The sequence below is a fragment of the Papaver somniferum genome, chromosome 6, assembly GCF_003573695.1.
Source record: "Papaver somniferum cultivar HN1 chromosome 6, ASM357369v1, whole genome shotgun sequence".
Classification (NCBI taxonomy): domain Eukaryota; kingdom Viridiplantae; phylum Streptophyta; class Magnoliopsida; order Ranunculales; family Papaveraceae; genus Papaver; species Papaver somniferum.
Window position 1 is genome coordinate 173,558,508 of NC_039363.1, and position 10,383 is coordinate 173,568,890.

The window sequence follows — 10,383 nt, forward strand, 5'->3', positions numbered from 1 at the left end:
TGCAACAACATGGCGGTGTACAGATCTGTACACATGTACAAGAAATTGAATACAAATTGCTCAAAAATAGACAGAACTGTACTTGAATTGTTACCTTTTTTTTTTTTTGAGATAACAGATGTTGAAGGCTTTGAAGACTTTTGAGGCTTTGGAGGATTTGAAGGCTTAGATTTCTTCTTAGCTGGTGATGTTATTGAACTTTCTGGTACTGAAATTGATGTTGAATCTTCTAATGATCTCTTCAATCTCGTTGATTTCCGAATCTCTTCTGCAACAACTGATGGAGTTGGGGATGAAATTGGTGATGAATCTTTTAATGCTGACTTTGATCTCGTTCTTGGTGATGTTGATTTTTGATTTTCTTCTTCCGCAACTGATGGAATTTCTTCTTCAGTTGATGTTGAATCTTCCACTGTTGGTGCGCTTGTCTTTGAAACTACTTTTTTTTCCTTTCAACATGATGTTATTAATACTGCAATCATCTAGGTATTTTGATTAGTAATATTTTAGGGTTTTTGAAGAAATGTTTTCAATAATTTGAAGAAATTTCTAGGGTTTGTCTGCAAAATTTCAACCGATTTTTTTCTTCTGCTTCTGCAAAACAATTAAAATGGATTTATTGTTTTGTCCGTTACGCCGCAGTTTGCCTTTTTTAATTCAGTTTCTTTTTTGAAGCAAACGTGTCGCAACCACGTTCATTGTTTCAGTTACAAAACTGATTCCATTCGCTGCACGTGTGCTTTATTAAAAGCGTGCGAAGGATAACAACGTCTTTATACATTTTACGGACTAATCTGTTCCTGATTGGATCGGGGTAGACTAATCTGTTATTTTTTGTGCGGTTTTGGACTGAACCGTTTTTTTCCCGTTTAAAAACGCACTCTCTAGTCTATTCTCCCAAACGCTCCGTTCATTACTAGGAGATTTGGCCCAACTGCTCCACGATTCGTCGAAAAGAAAGAGAAGAAAACAAACATTACATGTGAAGTACGAACAGCTGAATACGCATGTGTGTGAATATTTAACTACATAAATCCAATAATTTGGTAAAATATTTAACTACAAAATTCAATAATTTGTCAAGAAAAGCCAGCTTCTAGGATATATTTTCTTATAATATTCTCTCTTCTAGAAGAAATTCGAATTTGGAGAAAAAAACACCTTTGATCAAAGGGTTTCTTTATATAGTCATACTCATCTCTTCACTTTCTTTCTGCAAATTCATTTCACCAAATATAATCAAAAAAGAAAAAAGGGTTCCTATATTTTCAATTAGATCTTGTTTTTACAGACTTACAAAATAAAATAAAAATGGCAGAATCAAATCAAAAATCACAGTCCTTGTCACTGGAGCTTCAGGCTTAACTGGTAATAATCATTCCACTTTATATATTTCTTCAGTTTTGTGGTTCAATTTTGTGTTCTGATGATTTTTATGGTTTGTTGTTGCAGGTGAAATTGCATTCAAGAAGCTGAAAGAAAGATCAGACAAATTTGTGGTTCGGGGTTTAGTAAGATCAGAAGCAAGTAAACAAAGACTTGGTGGAGGTGATGAAATTTTTCTAGGTGATGTCATGGATAAGAAAAGCCTTGAAACTGCTATGCAAGGAATTGATGCGTTGATTATACTAACAAGTGATGTGCCAAAGGTAGTACCTGGTTCATATCCTGGTGCTGATGGCAAAAGAGCTGAGGATGTATTCGGTGAATCATTTGATTTCAATGGTCCAATGCCTGAATTCTATTACGAGGAAGGGCAATTCCCTGAACATATTGATTGGATTGGACAAAAGAATCAGATCGATACTGCGAAATCATATCATTGTACACATAAATAGGACCATATCATACAGGTGTACAGCTGTGTACACTCATGCAGAAAACTAACTAAAGCAACATTCACACAACATGCCATAAATCAATGTGCATGTACAAATCTTTACACTCACACATAAATCTATCAAAAACAGCTTTAAAACACAGACAACATGCAAAATAAAGGTGAAATAGCATGCTGGTGCAAAGATGTGTACACCAGCACCAAAAACGATGGGATAATATGTTGAGAACACACACATTAGTCCATATGAAGATGAAATAACAGGTTGACAACACATACAACAGGCCATATAAAGGTGAAATAGCATGCTGGTGCAAAGGTGTGTACACCGGTAAACACAAGTGACGGCACAACACACACATTAGGCCATATGAATTTGAAATAGCATGCTGGTGTAGAAGCCAGTACACTGCTACAGAAATATCTTTAAAACAAACAGAACATGACATGAATCACTACAAAAACATTGTGGTGTACAGATCTGTACACGCCAACAACAATTCCCACAAAAATTGCTCAAAAACAAGATAAAACATGAATTACTGCAACAACATGGCGGTGTACAGATCTGTACACATGTACAAGAAATTGAATACAAATTGCTCAAAAATAGACAGAACTGTACTTGAATTGTTACCTTTTTTTTTTTGAGATAACAGATGTTGAAGGCTTTGAAGACTTTGGAGGCTTTGGAGGATTTGAAGGCTTAGATTTCTTCTTAGCTGGTGATGTTATTGAACTTTCTGGTACTGAAATTGATGTTGAATCTTCTAATGATCTCTTCAATCTCGTTGATTTCCGAATCTCTTCTGCAACAACTGATGGAGTTGGGGATGAAATTGGTGATGAATCTTTTAATGCTGACTTTGATCTCGTTCTTGGTGATGTTGATTTTTGATTTTCTTCTTCCGCAACTGATGGAATTTCTTCTTCAGTTGATGTTGAATCTTCCACTGTTGGTGCGCTTGTCTTTGAAACTACTTTTTTTTCCTTTCAACATGATGTTATTAATACTGCAATCATCTAGGTATTTTGATTAGTAATATTTTAGGGTTTTTGAAGAAATGTTTTCAATAATTTGAAGAAATTTCTAGGGTTTGTCTGCAAAATTTCAACCGATTTTTTTCTTCTGCTTCTGCAAAACAATTAAAATGGATTTATTGTTTTGTCCGTTACGCCGCAGTTTGCCTTTTTTAATTCAGTTTCTTTTTTGAAGCAAACGTGTCGCAACCACGTTCATTGTTTCAGTTACAAAACTGATTCCATTCGCTGCACGTGTGCTTTATTAAAAGCGTGCGAAGGATAACAACGTCTTTATACATTTTACGGACTAATCTGTTCCTGATTGGATCGGGGTAGACTAATCTGTTATTTTTTGTGCGGTTTTGGACTGAACCGTTTTTTTCCCGTTTAAAAACGCACTCTCTAGTCTATTCTCCCAAACGCTCCGTTCATTACTAGGAGATTTGGCCCAACTGCTCCACGATTCGTCGAAAAGAAAAGAAGAAACAAACAATTACATGTGAAGTACGAACAGCTGAATACGAATGTGTTGAATATTTAACTACATAAATCCAATAATTTGGTAAAATATTTAACTACAGAAATTCAATAATTTGGTCAAGAAAAGCCAGCTTCTAGGATATATTTTTCTTATAATATTCTCTCTTCTAGAAGAAATTCGAATTTGGAGAAAAAAACCCTTTGATCAAAGGGTTTCTTTATATAGTCATACTCATCTCTTCACTTTCTTCTGCAAATTCATTTCACCACTAAATATAATCAAAAAAGAAAAAAGGGTTCCTATATTTTCAATTAGATCTTGTTTTTACAGACTTACAAAATAAAAATAAAAATGGCAGAATCAAATCAAAAAATCACAGTCCTTGTCACTGGAGCTTCAGGCTTAACTGGTAATAATCATTCCACTTTATATATTTCTTCAGTTTTGTGGTTCAATTTTGTGTTCTGATGATTTTTATGGTTTGTTGTTGCAGGTGAAATTGCATTCAAGAAGCTGAAAGAAAGATCAGACAAATTTGTGGTTCGGGGTTTAGTAAGATCAGAAGCAAGTAAACAAAGACTTGGTGGAGGTGATGAAATTTTTCTAGGTGATGTCATGGATAAGAAAAGCCTTGAAACTGCTATGCAAGGAATTGATGCGTTGATTATACTAACAAGTGATGTGCCAAAGGTAGTACCTGGTTCATATCCTGGTGCTGATGGCAAAAGAGCTGAGGATGTATTCGGTGAATCATTTGATTTCAATGGTCCAATGCCTGAATTCTATTACGAGGAAGGGCAATTCCCTGAACATATTGATTGGATTGGACAAAAGAATCAGATCGATACTGCGAAATCATATCATTGTACACATAAATAGGACCATATCATACAGGTGTACAGCTGTGTACACTCATGCAGAAAACTAACTAAAGCAACATTCACACAACATGCCATAAATCAATGTGCATGTACAAATCTTTACACTCACACATAAATCTATCAAAAACAGCTTTAAAACACAGACAACATGCAAAATAAAGGTGAAATAGCATGCTGGTGCAAAGATGTGTACACCAGCACCAAAAACGATGGGATAATATGTTGAGAACACACACATTAGTCCATATGAAGATGAAATAACAGGTTGACAACACATACAACAGGCCATATAAAGGTGAAATAGCATGCTGGTGCAAAGGTGTGTACACCGGTAAACACAAGTGACGGCACAACACACACATTAGGCCATATGAATTTGAAATAGCATGCTGGTGTAGAAGCCAGTACACTGCTACAGAAATATCTTTAAAACAAACAGAACATGACATGAATCACTACAAAAACATTGTGGTGTACAGATCTGTACACGCCAACAACAATTCCCACAAAAATTGCTCAAAAACAAGATAAAACATGAATTACTGCAACAACATGGCGGTGTACAGATCTGTACACATGTACAAGAAATTGAATACAAATTGCTCAAAAATAGACAGAACTGTACTTGAATTGTTACCTTTTTTTTTTTGAGATAACAGATGTTGAAGGCTTTGAAGACTTTGGAGGCTTTGGAGGATTTGAAGGCTTAGATTTCTTCTTAGCTGGTGATGTTATTGAACTTTCTGGTACTGAAATTGATGTTGAATCTTCTAATGATCTCTTCAATCTCGTTGATTTCCGAATCTCTTCTGCAACAACTGATGGAGTTGGGGATGAAATTGGTGATGAATCTTTTAATGCTGACTTTGATCTCGTTCTTGGTGATGTTGATTTTTGATTTTCTTCTTCCGCAACTGATGGAATTTCTTCTTCAGTTGATGTTGAATCTTCCACTGTTGGTGCGCTTGTCTTTGAAACTACTTTTTTTTCCTTTCAACATGATGTTATTAATACTGCAATCATCTAGGTATTTTGATTAGTAATATTTTAGGGTTTTTGAAGAAATGTTTTCAATAATTTGAAGAAATTTCTAGGGTTTGTCTGCAAAATTTCAACCGATTTTTTTCTTCTGCTTTTAGTCTGCAAAACAATTAAAATGGATTTATTGTTTTGTCCGTTACGCCGCAGTTTGCCTTTTTTAATTCAGTTTCTTTTTTGAAGCAAACGTGTCGCAACCACGTTCATTGTTTCAGTTACAAAACTGATTCCATTCGCTGCACGTGTGCTTTATTAAAAGTGTGCGAAGGATAACAACGTCTTTATACATTTTACGGACTAATCTGTTCCTGATTGGATCGGGGTAGACTAATCTGTTATTTTTTGTGCGGTTTTGGACTGAACCGTTTTTTTCCCGTTTCAAAACGCACTCTCTAGTCTATTCTCGCAAACGCTCCGTTCATTACTAGGAGATTTGGCCCAACTGCTCCACGATTCGTCGAAAAGAAAAGAAGAAACAAACAATTACATGCGAAGTACGAACAGCTGAATACGGATGTGTTGAATATTTAACTACATAAATCCAATAATTTGGTCAAATATTTAACTACAGAAATTCAATAATTTGGTCAAGAAAAGCCAGCTTCTAGGATATATTTTTTCTTATAATATTCTCTCTTCTAGAAGAAATTCGAATTTGGAGAAAAAAACCCTTTAATCAAAGGGTTTCTTTATATAATCATACTCATCTCTTCACTTTCTTCTGCAAATTCATTTCACCACTAAATATAATCAAAAAAGAAAAAAGGGTTCCTATATTTTCAATTAGATCTTGTTTTTACAGACTTACAAAATAAAAATAAAAATGGCAGAATCAAATCAAAAAATCACAGTCCTTGTCACTGGAGCTTCAGGCTTAACTGGTAATAATCATTCCACTTTATATATTTCTTCAGTTTTGTGGTTCAATTTTGTGTTCTGATGATTTTTATGGTTTGTTGTTGCAGGTGAAATTGCATTCAAGAAGCTGAAAGAAAGATCAGACAAATTTGTGGTTCGGGGTTTAGTAAGATCAGAAGCAAGTAAACAAAGACTTGGTGGAGGTGATGAAATTTTTCTAGGTGATGTCATGGATAAGAAAAGCCTTGAAACTGCTATGCAAGGAATTGATGCGTTGATTATACTAACAAGTGCTGTGCCAAAGGTAGTACCTGGTTCATATCCTGGTGCTGATGGCAAAAGAGCTGAGGATGTATTCGGTGAATCATTTGATTTCAATGGTTCAATGCCTGAATTCTATTACGAGGAAGGGCAATTCCCTGAACATATTGATTAGATTGGACAAAAGAATCAGATCGATACTGCGAAATCATATCATTGTACACATAAATAGGACCATATCATACAGGTGTACAGCTGTGTACACTCCTGCAGAAAACTAACTAAAGCAACATTCACACAACATGCCATAAATCAATGTGCGTGTACAAATCTTTACACTCACACATAAATCTATCAAAAACATCTTTAAAACACAGACAACATGCAAAATAAAGGTGAAATAGCATGCTGGTGCAAAGATGTGTACACCAGCACCAAAAACGATGGGATAATATGTTGAGAACACACACATTAGTCCATATGAAGATGAAATAACAGGTTGACAACACATACAACAGGCCATATAAAGGTGAAATAGCATGCTGGTGCAAAGGTGTGTACACCGGTAAACACAAGTGACGGCACAACACACACATTAGGCCATATGAATTTGAAATAGCATGCTGGTGTAGAAGCCAGTACACTGCTACAGAAATATCTTTAAAACAAACAGAACATGACATGAATCACTACAAAAACATTGTGGTGTACAGATCTGTACACGCCAACAACAATTCCCACAAAAATTGCTCAAAAACAAGATAAAACTAGATATGAATTACTGCAACAACATGGCGGTGTACAGATCTGTACACATGTACAAGAAATTGAATACAAATTGCTCAAAAATAGACAGAACTGTACTTGAATTGTTACCTTTTTTTTTTGAGATAACAGATGTTGAAGGCTTTGAAGACTTTTGAGGCTTTGGAGGATTTGAAGGCTTAGATTTCTTCATAGCTGGTGATGTTATTGAACTTTCTGGTACTGAAATTGATGTTGAATCTTCTAATGATCTCTTCAATCTCGTTGATTTCCGAATCTCTTCTGCAACAACTGATGGAGTTGGGGATGAAATTGGTGATGAATCTTTTAATGCTGACTTTGATCTCGTTCATGGTGATGTTGATTTTTGATTTTCTTCTTCCGCAACTGATGGAATTTCTTCTTCAGTTGATGTTGAATCTTCCACTGTTGGTGCGCTTGTCTTTGAAACTACTTTTTTTTCTTTTCAACATGATGTTATTAATACTGCAATCATCTAGGTATTTTGATTAGTAATATTTTAGGGTTTTTGAAGAAATGTTTTCAATAATTTGAAGAAATTTCTAGGGTTTTATCTGCAAAATTTCAACCGATTTTTTTCTTCTGCTTTTAGTCTGCAAAACAATTAAAATTGATTTATTGTTTTGTCCGTTACGCCGCAGTTTGCCTTTTTTTAATTCAGTTTCTTTTTTGAAGCAAACGTGTCGCAACCACGTTCATTGTTTCAGTTACAAAACTGATTCCATTCACTGCACGTGTGCTTTATTAAAAGCGTGCGAAGGATAACAACGTCTTTATACATTTTACGGACTAATCTGTTCCTGATTGGATCGGGGTAGACTAATCTGTTATTTTTTGTGCGGTTTTGGACTGAACCGTTTTTTTCCCGTTTAAAAACGCACTCTCTAGTCTATTCTCCCAAACGCTCCGTTCATTACTAGGAGATTTGGCCCAACTGCTCCACGATTCGTCGAAAAGAAAAGAAGAAACAAACAATTACATGCGAAGTACGAACAGCTGAATACGGATGTGTTGAATATTTAACTACAGAAATCCAATAATTTGGTCAAATATTTAACTACAGAAATTCAATAATTTGGTCAAGAAAAGCCAGCTTCTAGGCTATATTTTTTCTTATAATATTCTCTCTTCTAGAAGAAATTCGAATTTGGAGAAAAAAAACCCTTTGATCAAAGGGTTTCTTTATATAATCATACTCATCTCTTCACTTTCTTCTGCAAATTCATTTCACCACTAAATATAATCAAAAAAGAAAAAAGGGTTCCTATATTTTCAATTAGATCTTGTTTTTACAGACTTACAAAATAAAAATAAAAATGGCAGAATCAAATCAAAAAATCACAGTCCTTGTCACTGGAGCTTCAGGCTTAACTGGTAATAATCATTCCACTTTATATATTTCTTCAGTTTTGTGGTTCAATTTTATGTTCTGATGATTTTTATGGTTTGTTGTTGCAGGTGAAATTGCATTCAAGAAGCTGAAAGAAAGATCAGACAAATTTGTGGTTCGGGGTTTAGTAAGATCAGAAGCAAGTAAACAAAGACTTGGTGGAGGTGATGAAATTTTTCTAGGTGATGTCATGGATAAGAAAAGCCTTGAAACTGCTATGCAAGGAATTGATGCGTTGATTATACTAACAAGTGCTGTGCCAAAGGTAGTACCTGGTTCATATCCTGGTGCTGATGGCAAAAGAGCTGAGGATGTATTCGGTGAATCATTTGATTTCAATGGTCCAATGCCTGAATTCTATTACGAGGAAGGGCAATTCCCTGAACAGATTGATTGGATTGGACAAAAGAATCAGATCGATACTGCGAAATCTTGTGGTGTGAAACATATTGTTTTGGTTGGATCAATGGGTGGAACTGACCCTAATAATTTCTTGAATCACATGGCTAATGGAAACATACTTGTGAGTGCATTATTTATTTCATTTTCTTGGGTTGGCCCAACACTAGATAAGGACTTGTTTCCGGCTGCGGAGGAAGCATATGCTTAAGAAAGCTTGCCCTGCCTGTGCACTCAGGAGATTCGAGCTAGTGACTCAGGCGGGAATGAGCCCGCCTAGGACAGCGACTCAAATACCTGTCAATTTCGTTAGTGTCATTTTGTGTTAGAGTATGTACTGAACTGTCTATTGATTCATTGCAGGTTTGGAAGAGAAAGGCTGAGCAATATTTGGCTGATTCTGGAATCCCATACACAATTATAAGGTAACAATAGCTGGTTGATTCTGGCTACTGCAGTTAAGCAGGGGGTTGGCTAGTTAATGTGTTTACATTTTGTCAGTTGGTTTAGCATTACATTAATTTTAAGAGTTCACACAAGATGCTAGCATGAATTATACTCTAATGATGTGCATTGGATGAATACAGGGCTGGTGGTTTAGATAACAAGGTAGGTGGCAGGGAATTGTTGGTCGGGAAGGATGATGAGCTTCTCTCTACTGAAAACCATTTCATTGCTAGGGCTGATGTTGCTGAAGCTTGCGTTCAGGCTCTGCAGATTGAGGAAAGTAAATTCAAAGCGTTTGATTTGGGATCAATGCCAGAGGGAGTTGGTGAGCCAACAAAGGATTTCAAGGCTCTTTTTGCACTAGTCACCACTCGTTTCTGAATGTTGAGATCCAAGAACAACTTATCATCTGCTATGGATTCTTGAGCTTGTTTGTACTTTATGCTTCTTAAATTTACAGAATTACACAGAAATAATGTATTGCCTGTTTAAAATGACACTTTGCCACTATTCCTCGTCCAAAACAATTCCAGGTGCTGTGCTAGACATGTAAACAGATCGTGACCAGTTACCTATAGTTGCAGTTGCATTAAAGTCATGGTACTATTGCTCATCGATGTTGTAGATTTTGGCGCATTTCTTAGATAAGATCCAAAACTATCCGACATAGAGGCATTCATCACAGAGTTCAGATAATGAGTAAAAGCAATAGGGTCAGTACTATAATTAACTTTGGAGTGATCTAGCCAAACACCTCCTGGTGGGTTTCTAGCACCGTTGAAAGCCATAGTCGCTATCAGTATTGCGACTACCATTATCGCATTCAGTCTTCCTCTCACGCCATTATCATTGCCAGGTTGCATTTGCTGCAGCCATAAACCTCTTGGAATAAACCATTTGGTAGTGAATTGCTTGGGGTTTTTCCTGAGTCAACAACTTCACAATCTTAACTTGGTCTTTCATCGCTGCTAGATGAAAT

The 10,383-nt window shown here is 35.8% G+C and overlaps 2 protein-coding genes and 1 pseudogene across 2 annotated transcripts; all 3 read left to right on the plus strand.

Annotated features, from left to right (window-relative positions):
• Positions 1 to 3,568: 3,568 nt before the first annotated feature.
• LOC113291829 (sanguinarine reductase-like) lies at positions 3,569 to 5,123 on the plus strand. The gene is made up of 3 exons (XM_026541318.1): positions 3,569 to 3,753; positions 3,838 to 4,209; positions 4,885 to 5,123. Exons 1-3 carry the CDS (start codon positions 3,696 to 3,698, stop codon positions 5,121 to 5,123), a joined length of 669 nt encoding a protein of 222 aa, XP_026397103.1. The 5' UTR covers positions 3,569 to 3,695.
• Positions 5,124 to 5,933: 810 nt separating this feature from the next.
• On the plus strand, positions 5,934 to 7,518 carry LOC113291830 (annotated as a pseudogene).
• Positions 7,519 to 8,263: 745 nt separating this feature from the next.
• LOC113290155 (sanguinarine reductase-like) lies at positions 8,264 to 9,928 on the plus strand. Its single transcript, XM_026539697.1, has 4 exons — positions 8,264 to 8,542; positions 8,627 to 9,081; positions 9,321 to 9,382; positions 9,545 to 9,928. The coding sequence occupies exons 1-4, from the start codon at positions 8,485 to 8,487 to the stop codon at positions 9,783 to 9,785; spliced, it is 816 nt and encodes a 271-aa protein (XP_026395482.1). The 5' UTR covers positions 8,264 to 8,484; the 3' UTR covers positions 9,786 to 9,928.
• Positions 9,929 to 10,383: the final 455 nt, after the last annotated feature.

Excerpts from the sequence above, each read along its gene's own strand:
- LOC113291829 (XM_026541318.1), top strand. The coding sequence starts at position 3,696 with ATGGCAGAATCAAATCAAAAAATCACAGTCCTTGTCACTGGAGCTTCA. Across the intron at positions 3,754-3,837 it reads TGGAGCTTCAGGCTTAACTG|GTGAAATTGCATTCAAGAAG; the intron begins GTAATAATCATT and ends TTGTTGTTGCAG. Across the intron at positions 4,210-4,884 it reads TACTGCGAAATCATATCATT|ATGTTGAAGGCTTTGAAGAC; the intron begins GTACACATAAAT and ends TTGAGATAACAG.
- LOC113290155 (XM_026539697.1), top strand. The coding sequence starts at position 8,485 with ATGGCAGAATCAAATCAAAAAATCACAGTCCTTGTCACTGGAGCTTCA. Across the intron at positions 8,543-8,626 it reads TGGAGCTTCAGGCTTAACTG|GTGAAATTGCATTCAAGAAG; the intron begins GTAATAATCATT and ends TTGTTGTTGCAG. Across the intron at positions 9,383-9,544 it reads ATCCCATACACAATTATAAG|GGCTGGTGGTTTAGATAACA; the intron begins GTAACAATAGCT and ends GGATGAATACAG.